The sequence below is a fragment of the Simochromis diagramma genome, unplaced genomic scaffold (genome assembly GCF_900408965.1).
Source record: "Simochromis diagramma unplaced genomic scaffold, fSimDia1.1 OVJJ01000510.1, whole genome shotgun sequence".
Lineage (NCBI taxonomy): Eukaryota > Metazoa > Chordata > Actinopteri > Cichliformes > Cichlidae > Simochromis > Simochromis diagramma.
This window is the reverse complement of record NW_024387326.1, coordinates 536,348-558,483: the sequence shown is the minus strand read 5'-3', so window position 1 is coordinate 558,483 and position 22,136 is coordinate 536,348. Positions and strand designations below refer to the sequence as shown.

The following is a 22,136-nucleotide window of genomic DNA, read 5'->3' as shown; positions in this document are numbered from 1 at the left end:
CTAGTATAGGAAAAATTGCGTCTATGAATTTTTAAATATTGAGGTAATACTGTCAGTCAGATGTTCAGCATTATAATTTTGAAAAGCTGACTTTAAAACAAAAAATGGAAAGTCTAAAGTGACGTTGATTTGAGAGCAAAGAGTATCCAAAAATTACTTTGCTTGCCCGTTTGGTTTACATTTTACGGTAAAACATGGCGCCCCCCTTGCCACTCGTGAGATGAAGAGCTAGCTAGAACGTTCCAGCGCTTTCACGTTTCTGTGTTTATAGAGGGAGAGAGCTGTATTTGAGCTCAGAGAGAAACTTTGTCTGTTACCTTTACGTTGATTTGGAGTCGGTTTAAAGGTAAGTGGGCAATAATAACCTTTGTTATAAGAGGCTAGCAGCAGGTTTTGCATTATTAGCAGAGCTGTATGTTTGTAGTAAAGTATGATCCTGGTATATAAACTGTGGGGCTTTACCTGGTACCACTGCTAGTACACTTAAATTAATCTGAGGTTATTTTGAAATCTTCCTTTAGTTGTCTTGTTGATTTTTTTTCTTTTCTCCACTTTACCCTTTAGCTGTTAACACCATGTCAGAAGACAGGCAGACCAGGAGACATCCCCAGAACCTCCAAGGGGTCCTTCAGCTCGCAGTGGAGGCTGGATCCGCTGCAGAGCGTCCTGCCCCTCCTGAACCCATGTCAGAAGAGGTACGTACTTGTACCCTAAGCAGGATCAGGCCAGATGACCACACAAACTGTTGGGTGTCGACTTTGTAGCTCACACCAGGACACACATGCTTGTAGCATAGCTTCATAATGTGGCTTTGACAGAACTAAGGCTTAAATAAGTAGAATGAGCAACTAGTCAACTAAAAGCCTCATTTGCATGGGGATATAATAATAACATAGTAGAGTAGATCCAAAAATGATAACAAAAACAATAATAAATACTTTTGTTTTTACAGTAGCAACATGTGTTGCTCCGCTTTGCAAAACATCCCACCATAAACTATTGATATATCACATTTTCATAGTTTTCAGAGTGCTTTGAGAGACAAAAGTATAATACTGCATTCAAACAGAAAGCCGGACATTGTGGCCAGAAATGAACAGGACAAAACTGGATCACAGAAAACTTTTAATTTAAGTAGTGAACAAGGTATAGAAATTATATCAATCAGAACTGCTGGCAGCTCCCCACCCCACTTAGTCCTCAGTATTTTGGTAGGAAGGGGATATCTTTGACAACACTTTTAAATTTGATAAGTAAATAAATGCCATTGCCATCAGTGATGTTCTCTCTTAGCTTGATTTATCACAAATGTTTTTATTCAATTGTCAGCCAATAACTGATACTACTTAGGGGCTTGATATCTTAAACCTACAGTGCTATGTATACTGTTAATTTGCTGTAGATAGTTTTTCAGGCGTGCTACTTCCTCTTGTGTCCTCCCTTTGTGCAGTTTCCTCAAATTCAGGAAACCTTGCACACCATGCAGCTCTCAGGGAATGACCGTGTTGGCTCTAAAACACTGTTTCAAACTATTAAAAACTTTGACATTTTTTTTTATTTCAATTAAAGAAATTGTAACAATGTTTAAAGATAAAATGTTAAACTGTTTTTTGCTAAGTTTTCTGTTTTGTGTAGACACAGCAATGGCCTTGTCTCTTAAGTTTGATGCCTTTTTTGTGCTTGAATGTCAAGTGGTTCAACAGACAAACAAAGAAGCATTCTTCTAAAAATGGTCAGGTAGAAGGACTGGACTGAAAGTCAGTTTTTAAAAAAAGAAGCCAATGTTGAAAGAAAAACTTTGAAAGACCTTTGGAAATCCTGGAGAGTTATTGCTCAACTATTGCTTAAAAATTCAAAGAAAGTCTTTCTTGGAAGTCAAATATAAAGAAATGAGGAGTGACTCAAGACTTTTGTACAGTAATATATAATTGCACATCACTTGAAATCTCATGTGTCTGAGTAAGACACTGATGTCCACATCCGTTATTTTTATTTTTTTTTTCTTAATGCGTGCTTGGAGGTATCACATCAGAGAATTTGAATTCAGCATGACAAACTACTTCAGGCTCTTTTTTTGTGCCTTTCTTCCAGAGGAAAACATGGCTGAGAGAAGCTCTTACAGAACTGTGCAAAGGGCAGATGGATGAAGTGGAGCAGATGAAGCAGTGCTTGGCTGTTCTGTGCAAAGAAGGAAGTGAAAGGGAGAGGGGTGGAGAGGAAGATAGGGAAGATGATGATGAGGACGATGAGCGGGAAACGGCCTTTGAGATGCTGTCCGAGCTGTGTGAGAATCTGGACAATGCCAGAGGTAATAAATGGTATTAGAGCAGAGGGCACGCTAAAGACAGCGTGTGTTCACTGTACACTCACTGCATCCTGTCCCCTGCAGACCTGATGACCCTTGGTGGGCTGGAGTTGTGCGTCTCCCAGTATCTTAATCATGCCCAAAGTGGGTTGAGGTGGCGTGCTGCCCAGCTCATTGCCTCCTGTGCCCAGAACATGCCACAGCTGCAGTTCCACTTGCTTAGCATCGGGGCGCTGCCGAAGCTGCTGCAGCTGACAGATTCTGACCCAAACCCCACCGTCAGGGTGAAAGCTCTTTACGCTGTCTCATGTGAGTAGAGCCATAACGCACACATGCTTCAAAACTGAGCTTCATGACAACAAGTCTGCAACCAATTGCTGCACATCAGTCATTTCACATACATGATCCAGAACCTCGGATTGTCCATGTCACAGTCTGCGAATTTTAGTGCGGTCAACAGTTGGTTCCCATAGTTGATGTTTTAGATGGACAGGCTATTCAACAGCTATTTTTAGTGGCCAGCCTCCCAACTGTATCGCCTGTGTTTATGATATTGTTATATCTCATGTTTCCTGTCAATTCAACTTTAAGCCTAAATTATCTGTTGCTTTCTTCTTCAGTGCCAAATGACACATGGCACCGTCTTTTTGTCCCAGCTCTGTGCTTCACAACCCTCAACAAAACTGTGTCCTGTCGTAATCATAGGTCTGGTTCGAGAGCAGGAGGCAGGTCTCCAGGCCTTCCTGTCCCACGATGGATTCTCAGTGCTGATGCGAGGCATGCAGTCAGAGAACGAGAAGCTCAGAACCAAGTCGGCTTTCCTGTTGCTCAATCTGCTGATGTCGCATCCCGAACAGAAAGGTATGGATGGGAAGGACATTCAGACAGGATAGCGCTGTAAACCTACACCAGTACCAGAAGGTTTACTTTGACAATACAACACTTTGTAGCCTTTTATTAAGACACAACATGGTTTAATAATGTCTCTAAAAGCTTATAGAGACACCTTTTCTGTGGAAAATGAAGATATTTTATTTGCAGCTTTGCTCTTCATCCATGATTAGTCGCCAATATGGCAAGTTCTGCAGTTAAAGGGTAATATAACATAAAAAGTTTTTAAACGATTTTTTTTAACAATTAAATCTCGTGTTAAAACTTTTATACTTTCTCCCTTTTAGTTTTATCCTTGCAGTATTTGTGTTTCTCACTGATCTTGCTACCTTTGTCCGGGGAAAACATGGAAAAACTATTTTAATCTTAACTACACATACATAGTAGACCATAACAAGAAGAACTACAGCAGATTTTTTACTTTGGATATTTAATTGGTTTACTCTTTAAACATCTATCTAAAGTTTTTGCAAGCTTTCCTTAAAAAATGGCTTGACTCAATATAAACTCAGGTATATTCCTGATTATTTCCCCCCGCAGACACACTTGTCGCCATGGGTATGGTACAGCAGCTGGTATCAGTTCTCCGTACACCGCATTCACCCGTCCATGAACATGTGCTTGGTGCCCTTTGCTGGTAAGAAACATTCATTATGATACTGAAAATCTGACATTATTTCATGGATGGTTTTAGTAACTGTACCCGTCCTTGTTTCTGATGGTGGTGTAGTCTGGTCGAAGACTTTCCACAAGGGCTCAATGACTGCAGGAATCCTGCTCTGGGCCTGGAGGAATTACTCAGACAGAGATCCAAAGAGCTCCAAGGCAAAGAAGAAAGTCAGGTAATTCATGTGCCTGAGAATCAGATCGTAAAACTCGATAGAAATGTTGTGATTATGCTACAAAATTTCATTTCAGTCATGAAATGTGTTTTTTCCTTGTAAAACTAGAGGTGATTGTGGTTAAAGGCTAACTAGTTGTAAACAATAAAGAGATATATGACTGCTTTTTTTTTTTTTTTTAAGTTTAAAAGACTGAAAATTTAAAAAAATAAGCTGAATCTTATTTTTCTGCCTCTTAAAGTCACATGTTTGTTTCCAACAGGAAGAACTTGATTTCTGTGAGCGACTCAGGGTTATGTGTTTCTCCAGGCAGCAGTCAGATGACACTGGGATGGATCGTTGATTTTCTAATTCTTTCTTTGTTTGCTTGTTGTTGTTTTTTTTACCCTGACATGTTTTGGCATCAGTATGAAAAGATAACAGAACATTCATGAGCTGGGACATGTTTTTTGTTGTTGTTGTTGTTGTTGTTTGGTCTGTTAAGACAGTTGCACATGATCCAGTACCTGGATTTCACTGTGTAAATAATTGTACTGTATATTGTAATGTATAAAACAACTATTTCAGTCCAATGTTTGCCATTCTTAATATCTTAACTGTCATCCCAAGCATCTCCATTAAAGGTAGTATGTATAGTACTCTATTTTAATTGGCAGAACACAAATGCTGAATTTAGTTAAATCTGTTTTATTTTATTATAGTATGCTTTACTTTTTCATTTCCTGTCTCTTTTCAGTTTTTCTTGAAACAAAACTCCCAGTTGTTGACATAATATTTATTACTGTTAATAAAACATGGGATTGCGTGTATAAACATACAGTATAATGAGCAGTTCACATCATGCCACCATATGCACAATCTACATGTAAACATGCATGTCAAAGAAAATATTTTGATCATTAAATCACAGAATATAAATATTATAAACTGAAGTTTACTGAATGTTTTTCCATTTCATTTGGAAATAAATTCTTTCATTTTTAGAACATTGCAAATTGAATCTATTTCCCTTTCTTTGTTTCTTTCTTTGTTTCTTTTCCTTTTTTTAACCACTTACAGCAAATATTTATGGAAATGGAGAGCTAATGTAGTACAAGCTTTTGGAGTACAACAGGGATACTGGTTAGGACCTCTTCCATTTTGAAAACTCATCCGTGTCCTCTACTGCTTGCATGTCACCCACAGCAATTAGAAGCTGTGCCAGATAATAGGTCACCATTACAACAGTATTACCGTGCTGCATTGGTGCCACCACCTTAAAAACTTGCAGAGACAGCGTTGCGTCGGATACCATGAAGCTCAGACTTCCCAAAAGTGTTGCTACGTTGCTAGTTCTAGCTGCTAATAGACCCATTAGAGTAATTAAGACAAAGTAGACTCCAACAGCTGGAGTTAGCACTTCAGAGTTTGGGTCCTTTTGCAGAAATGGAAATAAAAATGTGTAATAACCTCCTCCAACCATAAACAGGATCAGATAGAGAAAACGGCTCCAGCAGGAAGAGGAGTTTTTTGTGTAACGACTGGACAGGAAGGAAACTGAGTACAACAGATGAGCCACAGCAAATGCACCCATTCCTGAAACAGATATTGAGGACATAATGGGCATGTGATTTGCAATTTATGAATCCTGGAGTGTTAAATTTACTCTCTGAAAGTAACTATTACAAATACTTCTTACAATAATGAGGCATGTGCAAGCAATAGACATTTCATAAAAGAAAAAAATGCTCAATTTTTTGAACTCATCCACCACCAGCGCTTACCATGCAGGAAAAGCTCAGGCCACACCAGGCAGCAGTCACCAACAGCAGAGAAGACCAGTCCTCCCACCACACCTAGGACACTCTGACCTCCATTCCAGCTCAGCACCACTGCAGCCAATAGGAGTACTGGTGCAGCTTTGACACCTGCAGACATGATGGACGGGGGCGAAGCAGGAGTCCAAAGGTAGAAGTACAGAGCTGCAGACAAAAAGAAAGGCAAGAGAGACAGAAAGAGAGCACAGGACTGATAGAAATGGACGAAAAGAAAGAAAAGGGAGAGATGCATCAAGTTTTTGTACAGAAGTAGATTCAAGTTATGATTTCAAACATCTCCTTTCCATCTGGTTTCACTAAGCAAAGTGCTGCTAGAAATAAAGAAATACTGGCTGTAAATAGAGGTGAACTGTACCTTATTTCTCTTCTGCCGCCTGTGATAGGCGTGAGTCTCAAGGATGTCCATCTTCTCTCAAACAGCACTGCTGTGGGCAGACGTCTCAGAAGGATAAAAGTGTCTTTACTGTCTTGTTTGCCAGCGATCCTCAGCTCCAACGATCCTCAGCTCCTGTACCCCTCGCCTTGAACCTCTGTCGTGTCTTTCAATCTGCCTGCGTTTCATGTCGATGAACTTTAGACCGATCCTCACTGTCTGATTGCGTTCTGATAATCAATTCGCTCCCTGTTTTGAGTTCTGCTGGTCAAATTGCTCACCCTTGACCTCACCAGCAGGATTACGTTGGTGACATCAGCACAGAAGGAGCAAAGTTGAACTGTGCAGGTGTTATCACTGTGAAATGTAAACTTTAATATCAGGAAACTGACAAAACCTGATGATTGTTGTTGTTGAGACTTTTTTATGTCTCAATGTTTCATAAAACAAATGTGTAAAAAAAAAGTTCATTTTACAGGAAAGGATTGGATTCTTTGATAAACAGCTGTAAATTTGTTATAACAATACTGGGGTTGGGTTTTGTGGCAACTATTCCAAGAAATGTGGATGGTTATGAAAAACACGCTATGCCAAAGCCCCATCCAGTTTCCAGTGCTTCACATTTAAAGGAAAGGAAAGGGCTCGTTTGCTCATAGATACTGATGAATATGACACATTTCTTTTGTTTGTGATCAAAGAAAGTATGAAACACATTCTGACATAGAGGAAGAATAAAATGCTTTGTATGTTGAATGATGTTCAGTGCTCGTCTTGACTGGATTTTGTTTTGAAAATTTCAAACAATTACATTTTTCTGAAGCTGAGATTTAAGTTCAAGCAGATGGAGGAGGAGCCCTGCGTGTAATAATTTCACAGAACTGCAACAATGATTAACTACAGGCTACTCTGAGTCAAACTTTGTGCTTTGCCTGAACACAGTTCTTGCAGCTCTGGGCTGGTTATTGAAATTCAAGGTGTGGGACAACGCTGGAGGGGGTGTAAGTTTACTGGGTGTATAGAGTAATAAATGCAGTAACTGTGCAAGAAGGGGTTGATATCAGGTAGGGCTTAAGGTCAATATAGACATGTATATGTGTGCATGTGTATTGGTTTGCTTTGCGACTGCACTCTGGGCTTTTATCTGCTTTGTTTGCTTCCTTTGTACAGCTATGGCGACCGATTCTTCCTCTTTAAGGATTGGAGTCGTAGGATTTGGACATCTAGGTCGGAATTCCCCTTTTAAATCCCAGGCAAACACTCTTTAAATTGCTGTATATTATTTCCTGACAGCATGTGCATGTGTGTGTATGTGTGTGCAATTTAGGTCAGTACCTAGTGGAGAGGATCCATAAAGATGGACCTGCCCTCGGTTTGACTCTGGGTTTTGTCTGGAACAGGAATTCTGGCAAGCTCAGTGGTTTAGTCCCCTCTGAACTCATACTCGGGGATCTATCATCCTTTGCAGAAAGGTGCAAACATGTGCATAAGCATTAAAAACCCACGTGCACACAGCATGATTGTTCTGTGCACACGTGTTTTTATGTATTAAATCAGGAACGCTATAAACGTGCTGTATTTATCTTCGGGAATTTCCCTTCTGAGGAATAATCATTGTGTGTTTTGCAGGCGATGTGATGTGATTGTTGAGGTGTGCCATCCTCAAATAGTTAAAGAATTTGGGCTCCAGTTTCTGTCTCAGTCTCATTTCATGGTGAGCTACTTCTGATTTTGCTATTTCAGTGAAACAGCTGGTACATTTCTTTGTTTGTTTTTTTGATAGATTCTTCCAGTGTTATATTTTATTTATAGTATTTGACAGATTTTATTTTAATTGACTGATACAGTTTGATTTAAATCTGTCATTTTTATGATTTCATACCATTAAATCATTATCAGGCTGAACCACTGATACGAGGCAGAATGGGTCCATCCTTTCATGTTGTTTACAACAAAATTGGACCCTACCATCTGAATGTCACAGCAGAAATCAAACCTCATCTGACCAGGCAGCATCTTCTTTTGACTAATTTTGGTGAATATGTTCAAACTGTGGCCTCAGTTTCCTGTTCTTAGTTGACAGGATGTGGTCTTCCGCAGCTGTAGCCTGTCTGCTTCAAAGCTGTACATTGAGAGATGCTCTTCTGCATATCTTGGTTTTAATGAGTGGTCAGTTGAGGTACTGTTGCCTTAAGGTACTGTGAGCGTACATAAAATGGACAGAATATCATGTCATTCAACTGTAAACAATCGCCATCTCGGTCCAGCTGAAGGTTATTAAATGTTCTCCTCCTTGGAGAAAAGTCCTGCACTGTCCTCTGTCACTGACCCCTCAAAAGTATTTGACTGTTAAGCACAATTCTTTCTCACAAACTACTCATTCCTCTCATAGAGAAACAAACTGTTAATGTTAATCATAACTTTTACTCAACCATCAGAAATAGGATGGCAGAGAGAGCATCTGGCTATTTAAATTGGCTATTTGCTTTGCAAATAAGGAAAATGCTCATTTCTATACTTCAATGTTCAATTTTTGCAGACAACAGTCTTTCATATGCTTCAGGATTAACCCCAGCAAAGTCTTAATTCACCCTCATCTGTTTTTGATACTTTCCAATTAACACTTCTCAGTCACAGACTGGATTTAAATGCATAAAAGACCAAGCACACTGCAGCTGTGACTATGAAGCATTCTGCAAATCACATTTTAAATATATCTCCACATTAACGTTTGAAGAATCTCGCATGTACACGGGCGTTTGGTTTGATAGCATTTGCTTTGTAGATTTAAATTCAATAACAGGTTCAAAATTCAGAGTCGACAGACGGTCATCCTAACCCACAAACACTTGAGAAGTCAACGACACTTCATCATTTGTTTTGCACCTTTGTTTTTTGTTTTTTTCCTCCTCTAGGTGGGCTCTCCATCTGCCCTCGCTGATCCTGATCTGAACCAGAAGTTGAGTCAGGCTGCTCAGAAGTATGGCAGGACTCTCTACGTCCCCAGTGGTGCATTATGGGGAGGCCAGGACATCCAGAGGCTGAATGACAGTGGGAAAATAAAGGTAAAACAAGGATAGTCCACAGTGTTTAAAACCATGGACATGAACATATAAGTGATTTAATGTTGCTTTTTCCTTTCATGGTTTATTTTTAGGCTTTGTTCATCAGAATGTCCAAGCATCCCTCCTGCTTTCGGCTGACAGGAGACGTCCTCACTGACTGGACGGAGGGAGAAGGCAGGCGTGTTTTGTTCAGAGGCTCCGTTGCAAAGTTGTGCCCACTCGCTCCTAACAATGTGAACACCATGGCGGCAGCAGCAGTGGCAGCAGGGACACTGGGCTTCACTGGTGTCCAGGGAGAGATTGTGTCAGATACAGCGTGAGTGCTTCTAAAAGTCGGATTGTTTGTTTGAAACCATCCTGCCTGCATCTTCCAGCTTCATGTACCTTCATGCCGCAGGTTAAGAGACTACCATGTGGTGGAAGTGGAGGTGACTGGGCCTGATGGTTTCTCAGTACACACAGTGAGGAGGAATCCAGCCAAACTCGGGGCTGTTACTGGCAGCGCAACTTACAGCTCTTTCTGGAATAGTTTACTCAGTAAGTCCTAAATGACTGCCAAACACTTTCTCAGTGAATCTGATGTAAAGCACTCTGTGTCACCCTTTTAAGGTATCTATCATATCAACACAAACACCTCCAAATTGTACTTAAGCACAGCAAACTCCTTAAAGTAGTTATAAACAGGGATGAAATGCTCAGAGCTATTTTTAGACCTGGTGCAGTGGGCCTTGTGTTCCTCGTGGTGCAAGACAATGCCTGACCTCATGTGTGCAGAGCGTGCAGGCAGTTCCTGGATGATGAAAGCGGTGGTGATTTCATTTTTTGTTGTAATTTTAAATTCAGTACGGTGTGTATCAGTATGTTTTTCATGTGAAGACTCAGATTTTTACGTTCTTGTTTTTCTCAGTTTGCAAAGGTCACGGGGGCAGAGTTTACCTGTGCTGAAACAGCCAAGCACTTTGGAGGATTACCTACAACGGAAGAAGAGGATTCACTGCAACATTTCAGCTGATCTGAATGATTTATGAAGGAGATGCTGTGTAGATAAGATCAGTATGTTACAAAGAAGCAAATCTTTGGATATATTTGTTCCAATAAACTGCACAAACACAATGAAAGAAGAGCCCGTTACTGTTTATAAAACACCAAACAGGTGTATATAGATATTTAAATTTTATTATATGTTCATCTGGTGCAAGATTGTGAGAAATGGAGTGATAGTGACAGTATACGGCTGGCAAAACCATTTCCTTTTTTCCAAAACAAATACTCAAGACATACAGTAGCTTGTTTTTCAGCCCTTTCTCTCTGTCAGGTCTTCTACCTGTAAACACAGTTTCCATCTTAGGACACAGTACCCTTTCCCCTCTGTCTTACCTCTTTTCATTTCACAAATAAATACTTGCTGAAACAGGCGAACCAAGGAATAATCTCCACACACAAGCGCGCACAAACACAGCAGGAGTACAGTGGACACACTGTGATACTGTAAGGCACAGAAACAAAATGAGAACACACTCACACACACAAGCCGACACTATTCTCAGAAAGAGAGCGTTTTCAGCATTATCAGTGTGTGCTCTTCATTTTGTTTCTATTTTGAGAGGTTATGCAAAAAACAAGGCGCGTGAAAGAAAGAAAAGAAAAAAAAATGCTACAAAAAGGTAGAAAGTCAAGTGTGAAGCACTGTATGGTTGTCACATCATGTGGGGCACGAGTGAAAACGACAAAAAGAACAGATGCTCTTTCTGGCTCTTAATGCATAATATTGCTATGTGGGCTTTTTCACAGGAAGCTTCCCGTTTTGAACTTGTAGAGATGGTAAGCTGGTAAAAAAAGGAGAGATAAGCTGTTCTCCCAGCCCTGACCTACGTTTGAATCAAGTATAAAATCCGACTCCACAGTTTGCTGTTAATATTAATGATCCTCTGTTAGATCCATGTTACTCACTGTTAGTATTCTACAAAAATCCAGCAATCCTGATTCGTTTTCGCCTGTGTTGATCTGTCAGTTAACCTTTTTCCTTTTAAGTTGCTGCATTTACTTCACAAAGCAAACTACCAGTCACACTGCTGGTGTAACTGAAACAATACCAAAATATATCAAACTGACAGATACTGTTTTTAAAAATTCTGAGGTACGCACAGGTTGGGAAGACACTGACAGTAATGCATTTTGTCACAACATGCCAATATTAAATTCGTCACACGCGTTCACGCAGCCACAGTCGTCTACACGGACAACTTGAACCACAGATAAGAGTTTCACTAGTGAGGTTTAGCAGTAGTGCGTCGGTCTCAGTTTTTCTCGCTCGTCACCTCGTCGCCATTCCCGTTGGCCCCGATGATGGCAATGGACTTGTTTTTCATAGGCAGCGTGTAGGGCTGGCGGATGTTCACCTTGTCCTTTTCGGCCTCCAGGTCCTCGTCGTAGCGCTCGTCATCTTCGTTGTCTTCAGCCTCGCTGTGGTGCGGGGAGGAGTGGCGGGACAGGGCTGGAGATGGTGGCACTGAGGCTGGTCGGGGGTAACGGAAACCGGCGGTCTGAGGACAGGAGTGAAAGTATTAAAAACATAAACAGGAAGAGGACGCTTCAAAAAAAATTAAAAATAAAAAAAACCTCACATGTGTTTTAAATACTGTGTCTATTAAAAAAAAAATACAAGTTAACTTACTTGGGCTGTATCCTGAGGTTCATATATGAAGGTGTCAGGGAAGGCTTTAGCCAGGGCCATGTGGCGGGCAGCTATATAATACTAATGCAGAAAAGAAGGAGAAATTAAAAATAAATAAATAAAAAACTGTTGGAAAGATTTTATCTGTGAGACTCGTTGTTGCAAATAGTAGAGAAATACACAAGAAACTCCAAAGAAGGAGTTTCTTTCAATAACTAAAGAACTTTAAGTAAAATCTAGAGCAAGGATCTGATCTGATGTTAGATGGTGGGCAACACACAGCCCACTGAGCTCAAGAAGGCCGACGAGTGAAACTCTCCTGTCTGTCAGTCTAAAGAACTTTAAACACACATTTAACTCCTGAGACATAAGAAAGAGAAGTGCAATTTCAACAATACATCTCGTGATAAAGAAAAGCCTGTCAGCGCGTCTCTTTGGATTAAACCATAAGATATAAATGTGCAAAATCACAGAAAAAGTTCTGTTCATTCATTGTGTAGACTGTTCAGTTTTGTTTTTTTAAATGTGAACCAAACGTAGAAGCATACATTTCTATAGTAGATAGTTCCTTTTTTTTTCTCCTTTTGTAATTTAATTGTTTATATATTACTCAATTACTTTTGTAGTATGAATGGCCACGGGGAGGACTTTAACAGCAGGAAAAGCTCCGAAATGTATGCCCCCCTTCACATTTTCCAAACCTGCCAAAAAGGCTGAACTGGAGCCTTTGACGGGCTGATTCTGGACCGTGGGCCTTATGTTTGACACCCCTGATCAAGAAGGAAAACAACAAAGACAATGAAGGCCGAGGGGTCCAGAGATGTGCAACAGAATTTGTAATGTTACCCTGCCGAGGTATTTCCAGTCCAAGAGATCGCTCAGACGCTCAGTGCGGTTCCTCTGGATGATCCGTTGCCGGCGGCTCTGCTTGCAAAACTGGAACAGGAAGGAAGTGAGCTGGTTGCATGACTCGTCCACTCCCCGACACCTGCGGTCCAGGATGTAGATACCTGCAAAGCGAAAAAGCAGCAGTTTTTCCTGATTATCTTAAAAAGAGGACTTCTTTTGAAAAACAGTAGAATTTAGAAGAGAAGGCATGAAGATGCACCATATGCCGTTGGGTCTGCTATGTGTTCCTCCATGAAACAGCCAAAACCTGACAGGTTAGTGGAGATTGATGGAATTCCCATGACAGTGCACTCAGCTGATAAACAGGGAAACAATAATTAGTACTTTTATATTAATACACACATAGATGCACCTTGTCAGCATGAATGAATCATACCAGGTGTGTAGCCCCAGGGCTCATAGTAAGAGGGAAAGACGCCAAGGTGGCAACCTCTTACAAACTCCTCGTAGTCCATTGGAAGAAGAGGAGAGGTGGATGAAAGGAACTCGGGATGGAAGATAATCTAACAGATGAAGAAGAAATTCAGTGTTACAGACAGATAGGGCACACTGCCAGAACCAGCAGCATGAGGGGTCATTCAGATTGAGGAAAAAATAAAATTACAGAATCATGCTCACAACACTTTTTTCTTTCAGGTGCGACTATGATAACTCACAAACTAAAAAAAAATAAATCAAAATAAATTAACAACTAAAAATCCCAGAAAGGTGACAGGGAATCTTCCAGCGGTCACCTCCTGTCACGTGACCTACCTTGACCCGGTCAGCAGAGCTGTTGAAAAGGCCGATGCGGCGAACACAGTTGAGGATGGGGTCGCTGCTGTCCTCCAGCATGTTGTGAGTGCAGATGGGAGGCTGGCACTGTCGCTGAGTGGCAAAGATGGCACGCTTCATGATAGTGAAATCCTCTTTGTCCAGCATCTTCGACACATCTGGCAGCTGCCCACTGAAGAAAAAGCTCGAGTTAATGTTAAAACGAAACTCACAGCACAAAAAAAACAAAAAATCAAATAATTAGCAGGTTTGAATTTAATAAAACCAATAAGATTTCAACATTTTTACAAATTCAGGTATATCCAAGTTTAATGGATACCTTTATTGGGGACTATTTATTAGGAGATATTTGTTGTAATAAGCTGGGTGTCTAATACTTTTTACATCTTACAGTTTTTAAGAGGCAGGATTAAAAAGGGGTCGACTTACACCAGAAGTGACTCATAAAGTTTCTTTCCAAAGCGCTCCTTCACAGTCTGAGCAGTATCCCTGCCAGGGACAAAAAATAAAATAAAAATAAAGTAAAAATTCAAATCCATTACTCCCTTCAGTTCAAAATGAATAACTACATCTGTAAAGAACCTCACCAGAGCTGCTTCCTGACTGCTTGGCCCTTCAAGGTCTCCACATTGAAGTTGTTCGTCCGAGCTGGCATGATGAAGAATGCGATCACTGTCACGTCACTGTGGTTGACCTTTGATGGACCATACAGACACTGGAGTTAGATTTTGTTTTATCTTTTTAAAAAAAAACAAAAAACACCTAGGATTGACCTTTCTCCTTCCACATCTGTGAACACATGTGCACATCTGTGAACACAGCCACACATACGTACTCTCAGTAGATAATTGAGTCTGGCTAAAGCCTCCAAGAAGATGTCGGCTCCTTTGTTGGAGAATTCGTACCTCCCAGCGATGAAGAGGAACAAACACTTGTCCAGGTTGAAGTCGAGGTGTCTGATGGTCAGATGGTCACCAACATACAATTTAAAAAAAAAAAAAAATACACAACTTGATTTGTCACTTCCCCTTTCTGGCTAAATTCATTAACTTTTAAGCACTTTACACACGCTGTGACGTGCGGACTAACCCATAGAAGTGTCCCCTGACAAACTCCTGAATCCGACTCTTGCTCTGAGCGTGGAGGTTTTGAAACTCGTGCATAGCTGAGAACTTCTTCACGTTGAGCCCATTGGGAGTCACGATATCTGTGGAAGCACGTGAGGCAAAGCATAAGCATGCAGTAGAGAAAAGGTGATGATTTGATAGTCAGGTAGATTAAAAATCTCCAAAGCATAATTAATACTCGATATGTATAGTTCAGGCTGAAGTAGTTTTAAAAGAGTGAGTAATTTAAAGTGGAAAAAAATATTACTATGTAACATTTTTAAAGTGGTTTTTGGGAAGCTGTTACTTTTTTGTTCTTAAGATAAAATGAGTCATGATTTTTAAGGATTTTCTAAGGGTTAATTTAAAATAATACTACACTGAAAGCATTATATTATATATATTATATTTTACATATTCAGACTTCTATATTCAGAGTATTGCAGGGGGAGCTGGAGGCATGCTGCAGTCTTACACACACCAGTTCACTGCTACACACCTGGTTTCCTCTTGAGCAGGTGTTCTGCCTCAATGGCAGTAATTTGAGACACTGTGGTGAAGACGTGGGCACAGTGTGCCGCTGCACGCTCTATACAGTAGCGATGGTAGATTTGTCGATCGCCCGCTTCCTTGTCTACATTGAACTGAACACAGACAGACCACAGAGAGTCTATAATGTAGTCAGCTATTTTTTGAAATAGTTCATATTTATATTCATATAAATCACACATTCAAAGTCAACAACTGCTTGATGGCATCTTTATTTATTTATTGAACTGATACTTAATAAAAAAGCAGGTACATACCTCTGCTAGGTTGTTATAGAAGTCCACGTTTCCAGCACACAGGTAGCGCCCCAGGAGTGTAGCATGTGTGGTGAAGATGGTTGCCACTGGAAGCTGTCTCTGTCTACACAACACCAGCCCCAGCCCTGCCAGCCACTCATGGAAATGGGCCACAATGTGCGCAGGCTGCTCACACTGGGCTGCAAACTGTGATTTGGAAGGAAAGAAAGGGTTCAGATTAGTTTAATATGCTGCTTTAAAGAGCCCTTTAAACTGCTGGAGGACCTACAGATAATCCATCTTTATGTTTTATGCCCGTTCTCATCAGCTGTGTAGTATTAAGTCTGAGCTGCTGACCTCTCCCAGAAGCCAAGCGGTCAGGAAACCAAACAGCACCGCATCGTTGGCCTCACGGTCAAACCATGGCACGCCAATGGAACAAAGCTCCCACAGCTCGCTCTTCCAGGAGTCTAAAGACCAGGCGGTGAACGCGATATCAATGAGCACAACGTAGGGACTGCCTTCAATAAGCCAGCGGCCAAAGTAGACCTGTAAGAAAACCGACAAGGGCGAAAGGGAGAAAAAAAAAACTTGTTAGTCCTTCTCTCTCTAACATAACGTAAGTGAATGACATCTATGTCTTTACAAAAATGTATTCCAATCTAAGAAAGCCTGGATTGAGTATTTCTCGTTGTTAGAATTGCAATTCATGCTGCTTAGAATGCAACTAAAGTGGAATAGTTTAATACACTAATGCCAAAACTAATGATCTAAAATTTGTACCAGCAATGAATAAACCTTTAAAAACACATCATCTGGTAATCAAATCACCATCTTCAATTCTTAAAATGACATTGAGGTTCTTACATTCCTTCAGCCTTATTTAGGCTGCACAGATCCATGAACAGGCAAATTATTCCCCTCCTCCCACTTTCCACTGCTGGCACCCTGCCCCCACACCACTTGTGCATCTGTAAGCAACCCTGGGCCCCATTCATTCAGTGTCCACAACTACTACCACTACTACTACAGTCTTTAGCAGGTCTGAAAAATTTGTTATTTAACAAAGGTTGCATGAAAGTGCATGAAAAACAAAGACATTGCATGGGAATTGATAGGATAACTTTAAATTAGTCAGTCAAATGATAATTAACTGTGAGCAGCTCTATAAAAGCAGACGTTTTGCCAGTTTTGCTTGTCTGGAACATTCAGGTATGTGTTAACAATCCCTCAATCTTCCCATGAGTGGAAAAGCAAATTCACCTCAAGGTCAAACTGTTCAATGAGCCATATTTGTTGAAAACCAAACACAGCACGTCAGCACAAATACCTCATACGGACTCTCAAGCACGGCAGTGGAGGACTGATGATGTGGGCTTATTTGCAACCCCAGGACTGGGGCACCTTGCAGTCATGAAGTCAACTATGAACCCGTGTGTATATCAAAGTATTCAGGGGTCAAATGTGAGCCCAAATATCCGATAACTAAAGCTTGGTAGAAAATAGGTCCTGCAACAGGACAATGATTACAAGGACGGCAGGAAATTTGTGGCTGAAAAAGAAAAGAATCAAAGCATTTTCTTGGCCCAGTCAGAGTCCAGACCTGAACATGATGGAAATACTCTGGTGGGACATTAACAAAGAGCTGAATGAACTGAGGCAACGGTTTAAAGAAGAGTGGATCAAAATTCCACCACAACCATGATCAGAGACTGATAATGTCAAACAAAAAACAAAACAATCCCTAAAAGTTACTGCTGCTGTTTCTACGAACTACTGAGTCACGGGGTGCACTCTTTCCCCCCCCCACACTGCTTCTGCAAAATAACAATGGCACAGTGAATATGTCATGCACTGTTGTTCATCAGGTTGTATATAAATTATTTCAGTATTTAGTAAGAATCAATAGATTTTTATTATGTTCTGATACATAAAACCTTAGACGTTTTGTTTGAAAATGGGAGGGTCCTGGGATGATACCTGTAATCCACTGGGCAAAACTAAACAAAACTATCATTACAAACCAAACTTTCAGACACACTAAGTGTTACTGGGACACCCTTATTAGCAATGTAACATAAGTAATGTTATCTTCAGATGCCTCTGCTGTTAAATCACATGTGCACACAGAAACAAAGAGCAGAGGAGAGGGAAGGAACTAGTAACATAATATGAAACATGCAAATTCAGTGTTGCTGCAGCCTGCCTTTGGTCTCTTATTGTTCCATCAATTGTGTCTGAAAGTAAACCATACAGGCTTTACTGACCTGGCTGCACTAACCCCTTTAAAAAGGTACCGCTACCAGTCCTAATCTTTTCCCACATCTCCACATTACACTCAGAATGACACAGCACAAAGCTTTAGAAGTATCACACTCCGTCATCTATTTCTGGAGCGCATTTGTGTGAAAGAGAGAGACAGAGAGACATCGATACAACTTTTAACCTTTGCGGGGGAAATGTCACTGGGTTTTGAGTTGTGGTCAAGGACAGAAGGCTGGGCAGAGTGGGAGTGTGTCAGATGTAAAAGATGAGCGAAAGATGAACTCTAATTGGGCGTTAGAGCGCACATTCACTGCATGCATACACAAATAAACTATTAGTACCTCAGCCACGAGTTGTTAGGATGACTACCCTTCAGTGGATCGTATAAATTTAACTCAGTGTCTGTGTGTGTGTAGGGGTGTTTGTGTTTTAGTTTACATATGGTAGTACCTTACACCCACTGGAGTTCATCTTGTCAATGGTCCGCTTGAGTGCGGGGTTTGTGGGCTCGATCAGCTCCACCTGAGTGCGCACGTTGCTCTCCACATAGGGACCCACCAGGAAATAGTTCTCCCCCCATTCCTCTGAGGTCAGACGGGCTTTGGTCTGGATGACGGTGTAGATGCCTCCAACTTCACACGTAGAAAGATATAACGTGATTCAACACAAACTACATTTTCTTTTGGCATAATTTTTTTTAATTATCTTAAAAAACCACCAAACACTTGCCTTTGTTAGCAACCTCCCAGGCTATTTCAAAAAGGACGGCATCCTCCAAATCAAACTCCTCGTCCCATTCCTCCAGTCCTGACAGGGACGTGACAGACAGGCTTCGAGCCAGCGGCATGCTGGGTAAATATAGAAGACACTCCGCTGAGACGGGGACACCTTACACACACACACACACACACACACACACACACACACACACACACACACACACACACACACACACACACACACAGACACAAAACGTAACTGTCATATGCTGCAGTTATTTCCAAGCAGTTCACATGTACTTGGATACACGTTGCCAGCTTGTTTATTTCTGTCACACACTGATTTTAAACTCCTCATCTTTGATAAAAGCATGTCAAGTTTTTTAATACGCTGTCTAAATCATAAACAAAAGCCACTCTTAATCTTTAAACATCACCAGGTTAACCTCAAGCGGCTTCAATGAGCAATTTCCTCTTAACCAACATCTCCTCACATAGCTGTATGAAACCTTTACGCTTTCATTAAACAACACGCCCGGTTGCATCATTCTTACGACATTACACAACTGGAATCCAAACTCAACATATCTCACTTCTTTTCACAAGTCTCATTTCCACACATTTCACCTCTTTCCCTGATATAAGATAAACCTGCAGCTGCTCTCACAGGAACCAAGCGCCTGGTCAAACAAACGCACTAAAGTGTTGAGTAACAGTAGTCTATCTTCAGGTTTCCTTGGGTCACCATCTAATAGAACCACAGGGCTTCTTCTTCACACATGCACAGAAATGCACATCACTTTGACAGAACATTTTATTTCCAAGCACTCCTGCACCTGCATCATTAGTACTGGACATTTAAAGGTCAGTCCTCTACTCTGAGTTCAAAACCGGGTGTTCTGTTCCTGCTTGTAGATCTGATGAAACTTCTGGCACAAATAATAATAATAATAATAATGGATTGGATTTATATAGCGCTTTTCAAGGCACCCAAAGCGCTGTACAGTTCCACTATTCATTCACTCTCACATTCACACACTGGTGGAGGCAAGCTACTGTAGTAGCCACAGCTGCCCTGGGGCAGACTGACAGAAGTGAGGCTGCCATATCAGCCCCTCTGGCCAACACCAGTAGGCGGTAGGTGAAGTGTCTTGCCCAAGGACACAACGACCAGGACTGAGAGCCCCACAAAGTGGGGAGAGCCATGAGAACGGATGAACAGATAAGGACACTGATCAGGTATAAACTTGATCCTGTAGCAAATGTTGCTGATGATGAGCTACTGTAAAAAGCAATCAGCTGATGTTCATGCATGCAAACCAATAGCTTCTTCCACATGTTACAAAAATCCTGTCTGCGCTTTGATTTTTTTTAATGTAATTTTTTTTTTTACTGTAAGGAAGAAGATGATACTCAAATTCCAGCGTGTTTGCGCTGAGCTGCTACTGATAGCACTGAACACAAGGCTGACCCCGGGCACTCCCAGACGGAGAAGCCTTCAAGTTGATGACAAACCAAACACTTAAGCTTTGCATAAATTTGCCTTCTTATTTTTTGGATGTAGCCCCTCGAAGATTCTGTTCTGATTGTGTTTTTATAGCGAGATATGAAAGGTCCTCACTCCACCATCACCATGCTTTACACCGATCCTGAGCGTAAACACCTTACTGCTGAATTAAACTTTCTCTGGAAATCCACATGGGATTCCCCCAGGCTCTGTGAAGGGGTTCCTATCTGCCTCATTAGGATTTCATTGTAAACCATCATCACCATCATCATTACCATCGTGACCTTGCTGACGTCCCTTTTAGTGAATATAGTGGTTACTGCTCAGCAGGTCCACATTGCTGGGAAAAGGGCACAATGTCCCAAGACAGGCACGTCTTGAGACCCCAGGGAGCAACAACACGCCTGTGTGCGTGTCTATCGTGAGTTTCGGGGCGAACGTGACATGAAGCACCTACTGCATCACTGCTGCGGAAAAACACAGACGCCGCGTCCTGAACCAATGCGCGCACGCTTAGGATGTATTCTATTATCACCGGGCAGGCTGAAATAAAGATGTTCACTTACCCTTCAGTTTTGTCCCAACTTCACGAAGATGAAGCACGCATTGGCAGCTGTCGCAGTCCGTCCATAAAAAGAATAACAGCGCAGAGTGAGAAGAAGAAGGGGGCGGCGGCGTTGGTTAAATGTCAGCGATTCACATTGGCCCGGTGCGCTCGGGTCGTGCGGAGGGACAGGACGCTCATGGCCTGCGATGCAGGAAGGAGGATGGGTTGGTGAGCTTGGAGTCTCCGCCCACACATTATTCATGAGCTGCACTCCTATTGGCCCCTGGCTTCTCCGTGTCTCCGCCTTTTACATAAAACACCACAGGAACTGGGTGTTTTCCTCGGCGGGGACGCGCGATTGGCTGGGAAGTGGTTAAAGAGCTGCTGTTATTGGTGAACGAATGTTTTAGCCGTACAAAAGAGGGGAGTCACGTACAGCAGGGAGCTTTTTCTAGTTTCCTGTGAGAAGGGGGAGAGCCAGAGCTATTTATAAGCTTCTCAGAGGGCTATAGTTTTAAAAAAATACGGTATGACTAGAGACATTCGTGGACTATCCTACCTATGGAGCTACTTAGAGGTATCAGATTAAAGTAAAACCTTGACCTCTCCATCCCTACAGTGAAGAGATCCAGTGGCTCTGTTATGCTGCGGGCGGATATTTGCTGGCATGTTGTTGAGAGAGGGGTCAGGGCAAACGGACACAGAGTAGTTCTGAGTGATCACATTGAACTTACTAAAAAGCATTTATAGTCTGATGGGAGTGGTCTTTTCCTGGACAGCAGTGCTCCTCCACAGGGAGTCACTGAATGGTGTGATGAGAATGTGAATCATATGTTATGGCCTCCACTAGATCCCAGCCACCACCGAACCCCTGTGGGAGACACTGGACCAGTGTGACGGTGTTCTCCACCACACTGAAAATGATCTCTGCTGCCACTCTAGAAATGTTGCTGCACACAATGAAGGATCTCAGCTTTCTTTGGGAATGCTGTTTTCCTATGTGTACAGTAAGAAACCGTACTATATGTATAGAGTATATTACTCTAACTGCAAAAGATTATTGGAAAAATATTAAATCACTGCTATAATTCTTCTTTTGTAACTTCATTTAAAATAGTACACAGTAGTAGTGTATTGTAAATGCGAATACAGTAATAATACTGTAAAAAATGCATTTAAATGCCAGTACTTTACTGTAAGATACAACATAACCTTTTCCCAGCACAAAATCATCAAACCACCAAAATGGAGAAAATATTTTGACTATAATGTTCATATTTTTTTAGCAGAGCTCCGAGGACACTGGAAGAACCAGTACTAAAAGTGTTCTGGTGGCACGTGGTAACCTTACCCTTTACGAAAGCCACTTTACGTTTTTCTTTCATCTGTAGATTAGTACACTTCCTCTTGTCAACTCCAAATTGTGCAAAACAGCTTATCTCCAAACTATATTCTATTGCTCAATAATACATCTGCAGCAGTCATAGTTTAGAAAGTATAGTCTTGATTTAGTCCAGTCCATCACGTATTCGCTGGATGAGACTGTTGAGTTCAGATACA

The 22,136-nt window shown here is 41.3% G+C and overlaps 4 protein-coding genes across 6 annotated transcripts; 2 read left to right on the top strand and 2 right to left on the bottom strand.

Annotated features, from left to right (window-relative positions):
* The first annotated feature begins 187 nt into the window (after positions 1-187).
* Positions 188-4,610, top strand: hspbp1 (HSPA (heat shock 70kDa) binding protein, cytoplasmic cochaperone 1). The gene is made up of 8 exons (XM_040006081.1): positions 188-346; positions 565-695; positions 2,092-2,308; positions 2,390-2,614; positions 3,011-3,166; positions 3,737-3,833; positions 3,927-4,038; positions 4,301-4,610. Exons 2-8 carry the CDS (start codon positions 576-578, stop codon positions 4,379-4,381), a joined length of 1,008 nt encoding a protein of 335 aa, XP_039862015.1. The 5' UTR covers positions 188-346; positions 565-575; the 3' UTR covers positions 4,382-4,610.
* A 467-nt stretch (positions 4,611-5,077) lies between these two features.
* Positions 5,078-6,654, bottom strand: tmem86b (transmembrane protein 86B). The gene is made up of 3 exons (XM_040006084.1): positions 6,211-6,654; positions 5,802-6,045; positions 5,078-5,613 (listed from the first exon to the last, which is right to left on the bottom strand). Exons 1-3 carry the CDS (start codon positions 6,259-6,261, stop codon positions 5,162-5,164), a joined length of 747 nt encoding a protein of 248 aa, XP_039862018.1. The 5' UTR covers positions 6,262-6,654; the 3' UTR covers positions 5,078-5,161.
* A 482-nt stretch (positions 6,655-7,136) lies between these two features.
* On the top strand, positions 7,137-10,403 carry aspdh (aspartate dehydrogenase domain containing). Of its 2 annotated transcripts, none has more exons than XM_040006082.1 (8): positions 7,137-7,289; positions 7,396-7,452; positions 7,553-7,697; positions 7,855-7,939; positions 9,141-9,290; positions 9,383-9,606; positions 9,688-9,827; positions 10,198-10,403. In XM_040006082.1, exons 2-8 carry the CDS (start codon positions 7,398-7,400, stop codon positions 10,233-10,235), a joined length of 837 nt encoding a protein of 278 aa, XP_039862016.1. In that variant the 5' UTR covers positions 7,137-7,289; positions 7,396-7,397; the 3' UTR covers positions 10,236-10,403. The 2 variants fall into 2 exon arrangements, with proteins under 2 accessions (XP_039862016.1, XP_039862017.1); XM_040006083.1 differs by having other exon boundaries at positions 7,180-7,226.
* A 19-nt stretch (positions 10,404-10,422) lies between these two features.
* Positions 10,423-20,778, bottom strand: gys1 (glycogen synthase 1 (muscle)). 2 transcript variants are annotated; one of them, XM_040006078.1, is made up of 16 exons: positions 20,596-20,778; positions 18,533-18,691; positions 18,254-18,435; positions 15,896-16,087; positions 15,560-15,745; positions 15,253-15,397; positions 14,737-14,854; positions 14,483-14,603; positions 14,235-14,341; positions 14,077-14,136; positions 13,627-13,819; positions 13,250-13,376; positions 13,073-13,168; positions 12,811-12,974; positions 11,965-12,045; positions 10,423-11,833 (listed from the first exon to the last, which is right to left on the bottom strand). In XM_040006078.1, the coding sequence occupies exons 2-16, from the start codon at positions 18,648-18,650 to the stop codon at positions 11,588-11,590; spliced, it is 2,136 nt and encodes a 711-aa protein (XP_039862012.1). In that variant the 5' UTR covers positions 18,651-18,691; positions 20,596-20,778; the 3' UTR covers positions 10,423-11,587. The 2 variants fall into 2 exon arrangements, with proteins under 2 accessions (XP_039862012.1, XP_039862013.1); XM_040006079.1 differs by having other exon boundaries at positions 18,533-18,651.
* Between the last annotated feature and the right edge of the window lie 1,358 nt (positions 20,779-22,136).

Excerpts from the sequence above, each read along its gene's own strand:
- hspbp1 (XM_040006081.1), top strand. The coding sequence starts at position 576 with ATGTCAGAAGACAGGCAGACCAGGAGACATCCCCAGAACCTCCAAGGG. Across the intron at positions 2,615-3,010 it reads AGCTCTTTACGCTGTCTCAT|GTCTGGTTCGAGAGCAGGAG; the intron begins GTGAGTAGAGCC and ends TCGTAATCATAG. Across the intron at positions 3,167-3,736 it reads GTCGCATCCCGAACAGAAAG|ACACACTTGTCGCCATGGGT; the intron begins GTATGGATGGGA and ends TTCCCCCCGCAG.
- tmem86b (XM_040006084.1), bottom strand. The coding sequence starts at position 6,261 with ATGGACATCCTTGAGACTCACGCCTATCACAGGCGGCAGAAGAGAAAT. Across the intron at positions 6,046-6,210 it reads GGCGGCAGAAGAGAAATAAG|TCCTGTGCTCTCTTTCTGTC; the intron begins GTACAGTTCACC and ends CATTTCTATCAG. Across the intron at positions 5,614-5,801 it reads GCCTGAGCTTTTCCTGCATG|GAATGGGTGCATTTGCTGTG; the intron begins GTAAGCGCTGGT and ends TATCTGTTTCAG.
- aspdh (XM_040006082.1), top strand. The coding sequence starts at position 7,398 with ATGGCGACCGATTCTTCCTCTTTAAGGATTGGAGTCGTAGGATTTGGA. Across the intron at positions 7,698-7,854 it reads CTATCATCCTTTGCAGAAAG|GCGATGTGATGTGATTGTTG; the intron begins GTGCAAACATGT and ends TGTGTTTTGCAG. Across the intron at positions 9,291-9,382 it reads ATGACAGTGGGAAAATAAAG|GCTTTGTTCATCAGAATGTC; the intron begins GTAAAACAAGGA and ends GTTTATTTTTAG.
- gys1 (XM_040006078.1), bottom strand. The coding sequence starts at position 18,650 with ATGCCGCTGGCTCGAAGCCTGTCTGTCACGTCCCTGTCAGGACTGGAG. Across the intron at positions 14,855-15,252 it reads CCTGCTCAAGAGGAAACCAG|ATATCGTGACTCCCAATGGG; the intron begins GTGTGTAGCAGT and ends GTGCTTCCACAG. Across the intron at positions 14,604-14,736 it reads GTCAGGGGACACTTCTATGG|ACACCTCGACTTCAACCTGG; the intron begins GTTAGTCCGCAC and ends TCTGACCATCAG.